We start from the raw sequence: 15,753 nt of genomic DNA, 5'->3' as shown, positions 1-15,753 counted from the left end.
ACTACAGCTGGTGAGACACACAGCCTCCCCGCAACCCCCAGCCCAGCCCCTAGTGCAATAAACAGAGGGGATTCAGGAAGCGCAGGACTCTTTATGGAAGTATATACAAGTCTTTATAGAAGAGCCAAACTCAATAAATACGCAGCTTGACAGAGCCCAGCCCGAGCCTCAGAGGCCACCATGACCAGGAAGGGGTGGGGGTGGGGGACGTCTAGGCTGGGGTAGGGACTCATTCCATGAGTCCAAATGAGGCTGGCAGTGGGAGGGATTAGGGCTGGCAAGGTCAAGAGCAGATGTCAAGGGGCTGCCTGGACAAGGGGGTGGAGCATTGCAGCCAGGGCCTGGAACTCCACAGAGCCCTTCTCTGCTCCATCCAGTCTGGCAAAGTGCAAATTGGCCTTGGGGTAGTAGGTGGCCATCCTGCTTGGCACTCTGGCACACACACACATACAAGGCAGCAGTGAAACTGGTGCCAAGTCCCCCAGGAGGCACGTTCTCTGCTGTCCTGTGTCAGTGGCACCTTTGGGGGAGGTCTCATTGGTCTCCATGCACACCTGAGGCAGCAGCGAAGCAGGTGCCAAGTCCCCCCAGGAGGCAGGCTCTCTGCTGTCCTGTGTCAGTGGCACCCTGGGGGGGAGTCTTCTGCTCATACCTCCCTGCAAGGAGTTGGGGAGAAAGCCCATCCTTGGTTGATGTGGTTCACAAAATGTTTCTAGCTAGGTCCCTCTCACCATGGTGGTCCTGTCCCCCTTACTGCTGCTTGCCCCAGATACCTCCACCTGACACTGGTCTAAGGCCCCTCTCACACTCCATCCCCAAACGCTGATGCTTGCGATCATGACTATGTCACAGAGCCATCTGTCCCTCCCCGAGCCACTCACGAGGCAGTGAGCGTGGAGTTGAGCAGCAGGGTGGTCCTGATCCGATAGAGCTGGGCCAGGGTCAGCTTCCTGTGTTGAGCAGAGATCCCTGGGGGAGGGGCAGGCTCAGGCTGTACCCTGGGAGCAGCTCCAGAAGGCATTTCTCTGCATCCCCTGCTGGCAGAATCCGCAGGCCCCCAGGTCAAGCGGCTGGCTCTGTTCGCAGGTCCTGACAAGTCAGGGCCATGGCCGCAGGCCCCTGGGCAATTCCAGGCAGGCCCGCCTTCCTGAAGGGAGCTCCGAGTCCTAGCTCCAGGGGCCACAGTGATCAGGCACAGTTCAGACAGGCTGCGGCTGGGAGCTGGGGGCACTATTCGGGTGGCACTTCCTGACAGCAACTGTAGGAGGCTAGCCTCAGATTTGGACTTGAGCAGGCGGGGCAGCCGAGGGAGCAGCTGGACAGGAGTGCGGCGGCGGAGGCGGGGCGAGGGCGGGGGCGAAGGGGTCTGTGACAACTCTAGGGGCTGAGGCAGGGGCACCGGCTCGACCACAGCGGGCGGAGCCACAAAGTCTTGAAGAGAAGTAGGGGACAGGGTGCCATAGGCAGAATCCATAGAGCAGGAGCGGCCGTCCACAGGGCCGAGGGGCAGCAGCTCGCTGGTGGGCGTGATGGATGAAGCAGTGTTGCTAAGGGAGGTCTCATCCGACTGGGAGCCGAAGGGACCAGGGTCAAACTCTGGGGACGACAGGGTCTCCCCGGGCTCTACCACGACCATGGCCAGGGTCTCAGTGGAGCCATCAGAGACACTGTGGGAGCCAGAAGGAGAGTCAGCCAGCCGAAAGATACCCAAAACCCTAAACAGCCCAGAGCCCTAGGAGCTCAGACCTTCCTGTTCCTGCAGCCCCAGACATCAGGACCCTCTCCCTCCCCCACCCACCTAAGACAGGCTGCAGGCAACCACATGTAGTGGATCACGTTGAGAACTGGCCTCCGTGCCTGGACTCTAGTAGGAGCCAGAGCTGTCCCGACGCTCCCACTGGGGTCACAACATGACAGTATTCAGAGGGTGTTATCCCTGTGTCCTGCGCTGGGGTACTTGTTCCGATGGGCCCTGGTGAATGTTTTTGTGTGTGACCTGGTCTGGCTGTGCAGTCCTGGAAGTCACTACAAAGACCAGACGTGCTTCAAACTTTTGGCAATCCTCCTGCCTCCCCGTCGCCAAGTGCTAGGGTCATGGCTATGTTTCTTAGCTTTCTGGGTAGATTATACGTCTGCCTGCCTGTCTTTCTTGTCTCACTTTGTTGCCCAGGCTGGCTAAAAACTTGAGGTAATCCTCCTGCCTCAGCTCTCAACTGCTGGTGTCATAGGCAGGAGGCCCAGGCTTACCATCAAGTCATGGGTAAACATACCTGCGCTGCTGCGAGGCGAGGCTGTTGCTGCTCTTTCGAAGGATGGTGGGGGAGCTGGCAGCTGAGGTGCTGCTCTCCTCACCCTCCTCCTCCTCCTGCTCGGCCTCCTCCTCTTCCAGGCTCTGCAGGTGCTGGCTGCCTGGCTGCTCCTGTGCACACAGCTGTGCACGCAGCTGCTGCAGTTGGTTCTGCAGGTTGAGTGGGCACAGACGCAGGATGAGCCGTGAGCAGCAGACCCCATTTGCCCTGCACCCCACCCCCCCGCGCCACCACCACCACCACCCCCGGCATCACTCTGGTCTCACCTGTGCGTTGTATATACTGTCCATCCAGCTCCGGCACAAGGCCTGGCTGCTGGCCTGAAACGTGTAGGCCCCCACGGCACTGTGGAATTCGTTCAGGTAGATGAGGAGGAAGGAACCTGGTCATGGAAACGCCGGGTTAGCATTGGCCCCTGCCTATGGCAGCCCTCAAGACCAGGAGCAAGGGCCCAGACTTCCTCACCAGGGTCCCGAAGCTCCCGGCACACGATCTTGTCCACCAGCAGTGGTGGCCGGATGACCTTCGTCCTCTCTGCTTTCTTCACAGCCTTGGTCACCACGAACAGATCAGTGAACAGGAAGCAGTACACGTCCATCTGTGGTGGGAAGCAGGGGTGGCAGGGATTGGACAGGAGCCTGGGGTTTGCTGCGAACCTCTGTGGTTTTGTTTTTAAAGATCTGTGTTTTACTTGGAAACTCCCCCCCCCAACCCCCCTCTGTAGCCTTGGCTGTCCTGGACTCCCTTTGTAGACCCCAGTAAGCCCAGCCGAAGTTTTTTTTTTAACCTTCATTGTTCTGTGTGTGTTCCCTGTGGACGCCTGGTGCCTGATGAATGCCTGCCTGCATGTGTGTGTTCCCTGTGGAACTAGAGTTGGTTATGAGGCACCATGCAGACGGTGGGAATGAAGCCAGGAAGTGCTCATAACTACTCAGCAATCTCTCCAGCTCCGGCCACAGTGTGCATCTGTGGGGCACGCAGGGTCGGTCAGTTCTCTCCGTCCACCCCGGGACCAAACTCAGATCAACAGACTGTGCCTTTATCTTTACTAAAAGGCACCTGCCTTTACCGTCTGAGCCCCGTGGACCCCAGGAGCACAGTCTCTGCCAGGTACCTCCCCTTCTTCTCAAGTCACGAGCCGTAAGTTGTTTTTAATGAAGTGCATTTTATTTATATAGTTTATGTATATGGGTACTTTATCTGCATGCACATCAGAAGACAGCATCAGACCCTTGTGAGCTGCCATGTGGGTGCTGGGAATTGAACTCAAGACCTTTGAAAGAGCAGTGAGTGCTTTCAGTCACTGAGCCATCTCTCTGGCCCTGAGCCTCAAAATTAAAAGGTGATTGTTTTTTTGTTTTTTTTTCTAAGACAGGGTTTCTCTGTGTAGCCTTGGCTGTCCTAGGCTCACTTTGCAACCAGGCTGGCCTCCTAGCAATCCACCTGCCTCTGAGATGATTTTTTTAAATTCAGAGATACGTATTTGTGAGCTATGTGGTGGCAGAGGCACGCAGATCCCTGTGAGTTCAAGGTTAACTAGAGCTACATAGTGAGACCCTGCCTAAAAAAGAAATAACAGAAAAAAAAAAAAAAAAGACATACGTATTTATGATTTATCTCAATCACAGTACGTCAAAGCAAAAACAAAAACACAACAAAACAGTGAGCTGGGCAGTGGTGGTACACACCTTTAATCCCAGTACTTAGGAGGCAGAGGCAGGTGGATCGCTGAATTGGCGGCCAGCCTGGTCTATAGATCCACTTCCCAGATAGCCAGGGCTACACAGAGAAACCCTGTCTCAGGGGAGAAAAACAAAACAAATAAGTGGTTAGGTATGGTGTCCAACACCTGTAATCTAAGCACTTGGGAGGCAGAGAATTCTAAGTCTGAGACCAGTCTGGTCTACACAGGGAGTCCCAGGCCACCCAAGGTTACATGGTGAAACCTTGTCTCAAAACAACAACAAAATGGATCCAAGGCCAGCCTCAACCATGAGAGAGAGAGAGAGAGAGAGAGAGAGAGAGGAGAGAAACCCCATTTTAAAACAAATAACGGAGAAGAGAAAAGCTTGCTAGGAGTGTGGCACCATACTAGCGGGTCTGTTTAGCACTCCTGAGGACCTGGGCTCAATCCACCATAAAAGGAAAAGGAAGAAGGCTGGGCATCCCAGCACTCGGGAGGCAGCGGCAGACGCATCACTCTGAGTTCAAGGCCAACCTGGTCTACAAAGTGAGTCCAGGACAGTCAAGGCTAATACAGAGAAACCCTGTCTTGAAAAACCTAAAGTAAATAAAGTAATTAAATAAAACTAAGTTTTTAAAAAAGGGAGAAGGAAGAGTGAGAGAGGCTGGGAAGATGACTAACTGCTATCTTCCAAAGGTCCTGAGTTGAATTTCAGGTAACCACATGGTGGCTCACAGTCATCTATAATGAGATCTGGTGCCCTCTCCTGGTGGGCGGCCATACACAAAATAAGTAAATCTTAAATAAATACATCAATAAATAAGCGAGCACTAGCTGCTCTTCTAGAGGTCCTGAGTTCAATCCCCAGCACCACATGGTGGCTCATAACCGTCTGTAATGGGATCTGATCCCCTCTGGATTCCTACCCAAATGATTGAGTGTGGGGATTTATCACATCAATTGGAAAGCGAACCAGGGTATTCGCCAGAACTAACCAGGCAGCCAGGATCCACTAACTCAGCCCAGCAAGGACAGAAGACCTACAGGGCAAAGGTGGGGAGGCAAGGGCTCCGGGTGTGGGGTGGGTGGGGAGGCAAGGGCTCCGGGTGTGGGGTGGGCCTACAGTCACCTTGCTGTCCTTCCCCTCTTTCATCCTCAAGCTCCCTTCCAGCAGCAGCTGTCGAGTCTCTTCAGGGGAGGCGCCAAGCATGGGTGCTGTCAGGTCCAGGTGTAGAAACTCCTTCAAGAGCTTTGGAAAGGGGTGCAGATATCAGAGAGGTCAGGGGGCCCCCAAGTGAGCGCTGACAACCCCGTGCTTCCAGAAGGACCCCAGAGACTCAGTGCGCACCTTATCCACCTCGTCGTTGCTGCCCTCCACCACCTCGTAGGCATCGATGCGGCTCACCACCCCTGCCAGCCGCTGGCGCTCCTGGCGCTGCCGCATGCACGTGTTCACATGGTGTATGAAGTGTTCCACAGAGCCGATCTGAGGAAAGGCAAAGGGGTTCAGGGCCAGGATCTGGGAGAGACGGAGCGTAGGACGCTCTTGCAGCCCGTCCAGGTTACCATGGTGATGACGGCTTCCTTGGCGCGGGGCTCGTCTGTCTTCCTCAGGACGGACTTGAGCAGCAGTGGGTATTTGGTGAGCCGCTGGTGGGGCTTGGCTAGCATGTCGCTCAGCTTCAGCCGCTGGCACTGCTGGTGTTTCTCCGCCCACTGTAGGGGTGGGGCGGAGCTCAGGTCTAACCTCACCCGCACCCTCCCCTCCTCAGGCCGGGCCTACCAGCTGTGCCTAAGTTCCTGCGCCCCAAAGCTCCAGGCCCTCACCGTGACATACGCGCGGAACAGGTCGTTGTCACGCAGCAGGCCGCGCATGTACTCCATGCAGCCCTCCTCCTCCATACAGTATCGGATGTATGGCTTGAAGAGTGAGCCGAACTGGCCAGGGACAAACGACGGCACCAGTTACATCCGGATTCCAGGGGTCCGTCCCAGGGGCTTCCGGTACCACCCCAGAAGGGAACGGATGGGCAGACAAGATCTACTACCCATGAGGGTTTTTCCGCGTCCCTGCCCGTACCATCTTGAAGCCTTTGAGAAAGTCCCCCGGCTGCAGCAGCGCCCGCGTCCGCCGCGCCTTCTGCAGCACCGGCACCATCACGCTGCCCCACAGCCCTCGGTGCAGCCGCGCGATCTCAGGGATGTTGCTGAACAAGCGCTCAGCCTCCACCTGGGCGAACACAGCAGCCGGTCGGCTCCGCCCCCGCCCCCCCTCCTCCTCCAGGCTAGCCCCGCCCAAGCCCCGGTACCTCCCCCGCCGCCGCCCCGGGACAAGCACCCTACACCTTCCCTTCTCCCTCCCCCAGCCAAGGCCCCGCCTCTTTCCTAGTACCTCCCCCGCCGCCGCCCCAGGCCAGGTCGCACCTCACACAGGAGCCCCGACTCTTGCAGGTTAAGAAGGCAGCACAGGAACAGCTGTAAGGGGAGGGGACGCTGCAGCAGGGACATGTGGGGGTGGTGTCCCGGCCCTGAAGTCGTTCCCAGACTCTTAGTTACCCCCTTCGGGGAAGGCTCTGCTCCAACCCACCCATGGTCACCCTGACTGGTCCCACCAGGAGGAGAGCTGGGGAGAATGGCTTCTCCGCACACCGGGCATGCTCTGGGTCACCTCCAGGAAGCCCAGTTGAATCCCTTAAATGCCTATCCATTCTGTCCCACCCAGGGTGGCTGATCCTGGGAACCTAACACACAGCAGGTGTTCAGATACAGCCGTTGAGCAACCAGGTTGTTAAATAAGCTTCACCCAGCCAAGACGCCTGAAGGCCCCTCCCAGGCACCTGTAGGGACCCGCTCCTCCCCAGGTGCAGCCCGTGTTTGACTCTTCCTGCAGTCAACCGCTGACAGGCAAAGGCCCAACTTAGCTGAGGCTTCCCTCAGCTGGCCTCTGCAGGTGAGCTGGCGGCGGCAACAGGGGTTCCGGTCCCACAACTCACGTTGGTGATGACGCGCAGTTTCCGGATGTAGGAGACCTCTGTGTGCAGGAGTTCCCACACTGCCTCCTGTTGGTGGCACTGCCGCCGGGTCAGCTTCTAGAGGGAGGGCAGAGCAGGTCAGCCAGTAGCCTAGGATGTGCGTGGGGGAAGAGCAAGCAACCCGGCATGCAACCTCCCCATTTGCTTGTTAGGAACAGGAGGGGGAGGCCGCCCTCCCCAGCATGTGGATTGTGACTGTCGCGAGATCCCAGATAATAACGCCACTGCTGCAGTAGGCCGCTACCTAAAACATCCACACCCACCTCATGCCCGTCAATGAGCTCCCTCCAGCTGTCCTCCAGCCTCAGGCTCATGCTGTCTTCATCCTCCTCATCATCCTCTCCTTCCTCCTCCCAGGAATCCTGGTCAAAGCGCAGCCTCCGGGGCATACGGGGTAGCCCGAAGAGGCTGTAGGCGTGGAGCTTGCTCTCCAGCTGGTCCATCCTGTCCACTTCCTGGAAGGAGACCCAGGGCCAGGGTCAGGGCAGGGCAGGACAGGGGTCAGGGGCAGAGCCAAGGCCAGGGCTGGGACCAGGGTCAGGGCAGGGCAGGGGCCAGGGCCAGGGCCAGGGCTGGGACCAGGGTTCTTGCCCTGAGCCCATAGGGCCACATACTCGACTGAAGGCACCGGTGCTGGGGCTGGAGCTGAAGAAACCGCTGAAGCGACTGGCTGCCCTGTTCTTCCAGCTCTCGCTACCCCCGCTGCTGGTGCCCCCGCTGCTGCCAACAGGCAGAGAACAGCTGGAAGGCGTGAGGGGCTCCTGCCCAGGGATGCTCGCCTCCCCCAGGAACTCAGACATGTTCTTGCGACGGCGGCCGGGGGCCTGACCAGGGAGGAACAGGACCGGTCAAGTGCGGTTCCCACCGGCCCCACAGCTCCACACCAGGGTCTCCAGAACCACAGATCAACCAAGCAGGCGAAAGGGGCTCTGCATACTTGACCCAGAGTACCACCCCCCCTGAGACCCAAGGGTCCACACAGGCTCAACTGGACTACTGCCCCAGGCCAGCTGGCTACAAGCAGGAAGAATTCAAGAGTTACACACACACACACACACACACACACACACACACACACACACAGAGACACAGTGCCACCCACAAACAGAATTTCAAATGGTCCCATTAGGGCTGGAGAGATGGCTCAGTGGTTATGCGCAAGAGCAAAGGGCACTGGCTGCTCTAGCAGAGGACCAGGGTTTGTTCCACCACTGACATGGGACTCACAACTGTCTAAATGACACCAGTTCCTTCTGAGGCTCTGTTATAGCCTCCAAGGGCACTGCACGTATGTGGCACATATATTCATGCAGGCAAAGCATTAAAAAAAAGTAAATGCTCAAAAATTAAAGAAGAAAAAGAGAAAACGAAAAAAGAGCCAAGCCAGGCATGGTGGCGTACACCTTTAATCCCAGGACTTGGGAGGCAGAGGCAGATGGATTCTGTGAGTTCCAGGTCAGCCTGATCTACAGAGCAAGTTCAGTATAGCAAAGGCTACACAGAGAAACCCTGTCTCAAAAAAATAAAAAATTAAAAAATTTTTAAAAAAAGAAAAAAGAGCCAGGTGGCTAGGTGCACACCTTCAATCCTACCACTTGGAATGCAGAGGCAGTTGGATCTCTGAGTTCGAGGCCAGCCCGGTCTACAGAGCAAGTTCCAGGACAGCTAGGGACACACACACACACACACACACACACACACACACACACACACACACACACACACCACACACACACACCCTGTCTCAATCATCCCCCCCCTCAAAAAAAAAAAAAAAAAAGGCCAGGTGTGCTGAGGCATGCCTTTAATCTCAGCTCTCAGGAGGCAGAGCCAGGGTGATCTCTGTGACTTTAACACTCGCCTCCCCTATATAAAGAGTTCCAGGACAGGCAAGGCTACACAGTGAGACCTTGTCTCAAAAACAAAACAAAGGCTGGGCGTGGTGGCACATGCCTTGAATCCCAGCGCTCCGGAAGCAGAGGCAGGCCAGATGGATCTCTGTGAGTTCCAGGCCAGCCTGGTCTACAAAGCAGAATCCAGGACAGCCAAGGCTACACAGAGAAACCCTGTCTTGCAAAAACAAAACAAACAAAAAACTTAAATAAAAACGGGGCACACCCACGAAGCACTCACACCTAGTAGGCGACATATTGTCCCTTCCCAACATAAATGTGCTCGTTTCCTGCTCCCAGAGAAGCACACTAGAGACAAACATCTTAGAGAAGCCACATACAGAGACCACTGTCCTCACAGCCAACACACCCCGCACAAGTGGGGACTAAGCCCCAAGAGTGTAGTGGTGAAGAATCCAGGATGACTCTTCCTTGAGGGACACCCTAACACCCCCCAAACACACACACAGAGTCCCTCCTGCTCACCAAGATGTCCAGACTGTTCTCTCGGCGGTTCTGAGGGTCGACGCGCTCCGACAGGGGGGGCCTCAGGACAGGCAGACTCAGGGACTTGGAATCCTTCACTCCCTGCTCCACTTTGCCCTCGTCCCCGGGCTTGGCTAGGGTGGCATGTTGGGGCACAGGGAGTCCTCAGTGCCCAGGTTTGGGAGACATAGGGGCCCCAGCCCTCTCTCTCCAGAGGATTCGAGTCTAGGCCGAGTTACCCTCCGTGGGAGCTCCGCCCTGCCAACCCCAGCCACCAGCGCCCAGCAGAGACACCTGTATGTTAATGAGCCTGTTCAGGACCGTGGCCAATAGGAACCCAGGAAGGGCTCCAGATCCAGGATGCCACCTCGGCCCAGATGGTTGGCCCCTGCATCCTGCTGCGCTGCTCACCTTTGACCCGCAGGTAGTGTCCTCCAAACCTGTAGGCCTCGAAGGTGAGGGACAGGGGTGTGTTGGATTGATCTAGGTAGATGTCCACTTTGCCCAGTGCAATGCCCTTCCTTTCGAACACAGGCAGCAGCACCTCCCTGCACCCCGGGAAGGAATATGTGTTTTAGGGGGGACAATCATGTGGCTCCCCAACCCACCCACATAGCTCCAGCCACCTCCTCGATTTAAAAAAAAAAAAAAGAGCATGCACAGCATCACCCACAGGTACACAGATACCTGCCCCAGAGTTTTATAGGCCCCTCTCAGTTCAGCCACACAGTCAGGAGTAGAGTGCACAGGCGAGCCTTGTAAAGGGGTTACATCCACAGAGGCCTGCCCACAGGAGCGGTGCACAGATGCATGGGAGCCCGCGCGCACACGTACGCAGTCACACACGCACGCACGCACACGCACACACACACACACACACACACACCACTGAACACGAGTGCTCTCTCTTGAGCACACACACAGCTGCAGAGACTGAGAGCCCTGACAACGGAGCTGTATCTGTCCTCCCCACGTCCTCCCCACGCCTTACCCGAGTGACTTCTTCTTCATGGCCGGCACAATTTCTGTCTCAATGTCCACATTCAGGTCAAACTTCAAGGTGAAGCACTCCTTGCTTGGGTCCTGAGAGGACAAGTGAGAGGACGAGCGTCTGTTAGCTTCACTGTCATCCATCATGTCCCCACCAACACCCTGTGGTCCAGATGAAGACCTCCCCAGCCCACCTGCCTGAGAAGTTCCTGTAGGGAGGGGGCGTGTGCTCACCCCCAGCCCTGGAACTCAGTGCAGGGGGACTAGGATCAGGGAAAGAAAAGGGGGTGGGTGGGGGCAGTTTGGGACAGGAAGTGGTCAGCCCTCCTGCGTCCTTACATCCGTGTGTCTCCTTCTTGCTTTCTTCTTGGAGATTTTTAGGCCTGTGCTCTTCCGGTCCCTGTAGGGAAGCAGATGCTGGGGGCTGGTGGGTGGGTCCTCACCAGTGTGGGATGGCTGCCACCCCTCATCAAGCGGAAGCCACTTGGATGCATTCTACCTGCGGCCTGTGTGGGGCTGTCCGCCCCCTGGTGGCCAACACTGGAGTCACACAGAACGATTAACTAGTTTAGATAGGCGCCACCCAGGCCTGTTGGCCTGAGCTGGGACAGTTTCCTGTGGAAAGCAGAGCAAGGCTGGCTAGCAGGGGCGTCAGCCACCAGTCCACGGGAGTAGGCCACTGAAGCATGTGGTCCCTGGCCTCCATCCTACAGGGGCTGCTCTGCCCATGGACCACACCTACCCTTTTCCATCCAAACAGCTTTCCTCGTCTTCCTCCAGGTCTGCAGCAGGGCTGGTGCGTGGGGGGCAGGAGCGGGTGGAAACATTCCGGGCCAGGACGGAGCCTTTGGAGAAAGGGAGCGGGGATGGTGAACCTGCCCCTCCCCCTTCTGGTCTCCACCCTTATCCCTTAAACATGGCCTCCTGCAGAGCCACAGTGCCTGGATCTCCCCAGTGATCTGCCAAGAATGGGATCCCTCGTTGTAATCTACACCCTCCAGACCCAAAGAGCCATAGGCTCAGTGATGATGCCCAGGTGGTGCCCCACCCTGAACACACACCCACCTGTGGCCTTGGATACGTCTATAACATGAGGGCAAGAAGGCCGTGCCTCGGGGGCTGTCCCTTCTGCCTTGAAGACACCTGAAGTCCCCGGACCCCTTTGTCTCTCTTACCCGGAAAGGTGATCATGGCTCTGCGGGTCTTTCAGAGCCCCATACAGCTAGATTTATCTATTTATAACATATATACAGCATTCTGATTGATATATATATGCGCCTGCCCACCAGAAGAGGGCACCAGATCTCACTATAGATGGTCATGAGCCACCATGTGGCTTCTGTGAATTGAACTCGGGATGCCTAGAAGAGCAGACATCACCATGTGTGCCTGCATGCCAGAAGAGGGCACCAGATCTCATTATAAATGGTTGCTGGGAATTGAACTCAGGACCTCTGGAAGAGCAGCCAGTGCTCTTAACCATCTGAGCCATCTCTCCCGCACCCTAGAGTGCTTTCTAAATCCCTCCTCCAAGCTCCTTCCAAACACGAGAGCCACCACACCTGCTCTCCTAGGGCAGCAGCGGCAGGGAGGGGAGTTTGCCTCAAAGTTGCTGGCCGCAAGGGTAGGCAAAAATCCAGAAATAAGGTGCTTCGGGGCTGACCTGGCTGGAGCAGGGACAGCTGTGGGAAGGTTTATCTACAGATTTGCATCCAGTTCTCCGGTTCCTCACAGGGACCCACCAAGGTTCCAAAATCCACCCCCAAGCGCTGTTACCACCAAGACAGGGAGTTCGGAGCTTCCCAGGCCAGGCTGCGTCCTGGGGGCTTACCTTGTGGGGGCAGGTCAAAGCGAACGTGCCCATCATAGTGCATGGTGTTGTGGAACTTGCTGTCACAAGCCTCACACAGGTTGAGGGGCCCCCGGTGGTGCAGCTGCTGGCAGTCGGCATGATGGCACACCTGTGGGCAAAGGGTAGGGAGGAGGAGTCAGGACGGGCTCTAGACAGACAGACATACCTAACAGACAGACCACTGCTGCAGCCATCCACCGGCTCCCTTCTGCCTCCCTCAGTCACTCACCGGATGGCCTGCCCACTGCAGGTTTCCAAGGTATACAGAGAAAAACAAACCCTTTGTTCATCCTTTGAGACTTCAGTGTGTGTGTGTGGGGGGGGGGTAATTACCCAGGCTTTTCTGGCAGAAGAACCCCCCCCCCAAAAGAAGCTTGGGCGTGTCCTGCAGTAGGCACTGAATACCTTGAACTTGTGATAAGTGTTCTAGCCTGGCTGCCTGGGCCCTCTGCTCTCAGGCCTATGACTTGCCTGAGCTTTGAAGTGTACAAAGCATGTGTTGTGGCTGTCACTGACGCACACAGGCAGGCACCAACCCTGCCTGGTGACTTGAGCTTCTATTTACCATATTTATCTTTATTTATCTGTACCTCCCCTTCCTGGAGGGCTGTCAGCTTCTTAACCTTCCAACGGCCAAGGGCTACCCTTCCTGGAGGGCTGTCAGCTTCTTAACCTTCCAATGGCCAAGGGCCTAGCCTCCAATGGCCTAGCCCTAATGCAGTCCCACCCTGCTTTCTGCTTTTTCCATTAAAAACAAAAAACAAAAAAACAAAAACAAAAGCTAAGAAGCCCAGAGGCTCCCACTTCCCAGTGTGCTGCACACCCGGGGCAGCTGGGGCTTCCCATGGTTGGCCCCCGATCCAATCTGCAGCCAGCTTTTCCACCCAGGTCTGCCCACACACTTTCTCCCCCACTCTCTCCCTGCAGGGTCAGGTTTCCCTTCCGTCCGTCCGCACACTACCCCTCCGTCTCATACTGGAGTCCGGGGCTCACTCGGGCCCTCTGGCACCTGTTCCCCTCTTTCCCTTCCTTCCAGGGAGGACTGCAGCCTCTGTCTCCGCTCTCCCTGCCTGGCCTTCCGACAGGCTGGAGTTCCAAGAGTTTTCCCATTTTGGGGTGGTGGTAGTGCCAAACAGGATCTCACTCTATAGTTCAGTCAGGCCTCAAACTCAAAGGACTCCTGCCCCAGCCTCCCTAGTGTGGTCCAGGTGTGAGCCACCATGCCCGACATTCCACTGTTTTCATCTTTAAATACTTGGAACCTACAGAGAGTTATAAAAATAGCAAGCTGGGGCTGGAGAGATGGCTTAGTGGGTAAGAGCACTGACCGTCTTCTAGAGGACCCAGGTTCCATTCCCAGCACCCACATGGCAGCTCACAACTGTCTGTAACTCAAGTTTCAGTGGTTCCGGCCCCCTCCAGATATTCGTGTATAGCAAATGTCAAATGTACATAAAAAAAAAAAAAAAAAGAATAGCGAGCTGACACACTTCAACCTTCAGGACTCTGATACTCAGCCACGTCCCATCTGGCTCCTCTCACTCCTCCTTTGGTGCAGAACCCTCACACGGCCTGAGTGAACTCCTAAGCCCTCAACCACCGCGAATCTCTCTTCTTCACTCTCCTCAGTCAGTCAGTGTCTCACTAAGTTGCTTTGAATTTGTGATCCTCCTGCCTCTGGCCCTAGAGTATCTAGAATTATAGGCCTGTACCTTCCAGAACTTGCTCACTGTGTACACCAGGCTGGTCCCAAACTCAGGGATGCACCTTCCTCTGCCTCCCAAGTGCTGGGATTCAAGGCTGCAACACCACTGTCCAGATAATTTTTTTTTTTTTTTTTTAAGATTTGAATAGTTTAGCCGGGAATGGTGGCACATACATTTAATCCCAGCACTTAGGAGGCAGAGGCAGGCAGATTGCTGTGGGTTGGAGGCCAGCCTGGTCTACATAGTAAGTCCAGGACAGCCAAGCTACATGGTGAAACTGTCACAAACAAACAAAAAAGGGCTGTTAAGCGGTGGTGTTACACACCTTTAGTCTAGCAGTTAGGAGGCAGGTGAATTCAAGACCAACCTGGTCTACAGAGCAAGTTCCAGAACAGTCAGGGCTATTCAGAGTAACCCTGCCTTGAGCCGTGCCCACCTCCCAAAAAGATTTTTAATGTTTTTAAAAAGATTTTTTAAAAGATTAATTTATTATTATGTATACAGTGCGGTCTGCATGTACACCTGCAGGACAGAAGAGGACCTCAGATCACATTATAGATGGTTGTGAGCCACCATGTGGTTGCTGGGGAATTAAACTCAGGACCTCTGGAAGAGCAGGTGGTGCTCTTAACCACTGAGCCATCTCTCCAGCCCCAGTTTTTAAAAAGATTTATTTATTTATTACATATACAGTGTTCTGCATGCATGTACACCTACACAAGAAAAGAGGGAACCAGATCTCATGATAGATGGTTGTGAGCCACCATGTGGTTGCTGGGAATTGAACTTAGAACCTCTGGAAGAGCAGACAGTGCTCTTAAACCGCTGAGCCATCTCTCCAGCCCGATTTTAAAAGTTTTTAATGATGGCCTGCATGTATGCATATCATGTAAGTGTACTGCCTGGGAAGGCCAGAAGACATCAGTAGGTCTCCTGGAACTGGAGTTACAGATGGCTGTGAGAGCCACCTTGTGGGTGCTGGGAACTGAACCTGGGTCCTCTGCAAGAGCACCCAGTGAGTGCTCTTAACCACTGAGCCATCTCTCTGGCCCAGCTTTAAAAATGATTACTCTGTATATGTGTGTATACATCAGAGAACAAATGATCTATCCCCGGTGTGGGTTTCAGGAACTGAAGACAGACCATCAGCCTGACTGCACAAGCACTTTTACCTGCTGAAATATCTAGTTCTCTCTCTCTCTCTCTGTGTGTGTGTGCGCGCGCGCGTGTGTATATATATACACACATGTCATGTGTGTCTAACCCTCCCACCCTGAATCCGATACAAAATCCACACATGAATTTCTCTTGTCTCTCTCTCTGTCTTTGTGTGTATGTCTCTCTCTGTGTCTGTGTGTCTGTCTCTGTCTCCCCCCCCCTCCCCCCGTCCCCTCTTTTCCCTAGGTTTTTTGAGACAGGGTTTCTCTGTGTAACAGTCCTGGCTGTCCTGGACTCGCTTTTGTAGACCAGGCTGGCCTTGAACTCACAGCGATCTGCCTGCCTCTGCCTCCCAAGTGCTGGGAATAAAGATGTAATCCACCTCTTTTTGTTTTTAAAGATCCGTGTATTTATTATGTATAGAGTGTTCTGCCTGCATGTACACCTGCAGGCCAGAAGAGGGCACCAGATCACATTATAGATAGTTGTGAGCCACCATGTAATTGCTAGGAATTGAACTCAGGACCTTTGGAGGAGCAATCAGTGCTCTTAACCTCTGACCGATCTCTCCAGCCCCTTCTTCTTCTCTTTTTTTTCCTTAATAATATTGACTTTTTGGAGTGTCTGAATGTTTGACCAGGACA

The 15,753-nt window shown here is 55.0% G+C and overlaps 1 protein-coding gene across 1 annotated transcript in view; it reads right to left on the bottom strand.

Moving 5' to 3' along the window:
• Window positions 1-877: 877 nt before the first annotated feature.
• Window positions 878-15,753, bottom strand: part of Plekhg5 (pleckstrin homology and RhoGEF domain containing G5) — a 28,187-nt gene continuing 13,311 nt past the window's right edge. The window contains exons 3-21 of the mRNA XM_051171207.1: window positions 12,225-12,354; window positions 11,136-11,238; window positions 10,733-10,793; window positions 10,395-10,486; window positions 9,815-9,951; window positions 9,404-9,537; window positions 7,640-7,849; window positions 7,289-7,480; window positions 6,987-7,082; window positions 6,418-6,468; window positions 6,074-6,223; window positions 5,821-5,931; window positions 5,560-5,709; window positions 5,342-5,479; window positions 5,123-5,242; window positions 2,775-2,907; window positions 2,576-2,691; window positions 2,271-2,458; window positions 878-1,667 (exon numbers count right to left, since the gene is read on the bottom strand). Of these exons, the coding sequence (XP_051027164.1) occupies window positions 878-1,667; window positions 2,271-2,458; window positions 2,576-2,691; window positions 2,775-2,907; window positions 5,123-5,242; window positions 5,342-5,479; window positions 5,560-5,709; window positions 5,821-5,931; window positions 6,074-6,223; window positions 6,418-6,468; window positions 6,987-7,082; window positions 7,289-7,480; window positions 7,640-7,849; window positions 9,404-9,537; window positions 9,815-9,951; window positions 10,395-10,486; window positions 10,733-10,793; window positions 11,136-11,238; window positions 12,225-12,354 (3,102 nt within the window). The remainder of the gene's footprint in view (window positions 1,668-2,270; window positions 2,459-2,575; window positions 2,692-2,774; window positions 2,908-5,122; window positions 5,243-5,341; window positions 5,480-5,559; window positions 5,710-5,820; window positions 5,932-6,073; window positions 6,224-6,417; window positions 6,469-6,986; window positions 7,083-7,288; window positions 7,481-7,639; window positions 7,850-9,403; window positions 9,538-9,814; window positions 9,952-10,394; window positions 10,487-10,732; window positions 10,794-11,135; window positions 11,239-12,224; window positions 12,355-15,753) is intronic.

The sequence above is a fragment of the Acomys russatus genome, chromosome 29 (genome assembly GCF_903995435.1).
Source record: "Acomys russatus chromosome 29, mAcoRus1.1, whole genome shotgun sequence".
NCBI lineage: Eukaryota > Metazoa > Chordata > Mammalia > Rodentia > Muridae > Acomys > Acomys russatus.
The sequence above is the reverse complement of the archived record's forward strand: the minus strand, read 5'-3'. Positions and strand labels throughout refer to the sequence as shown.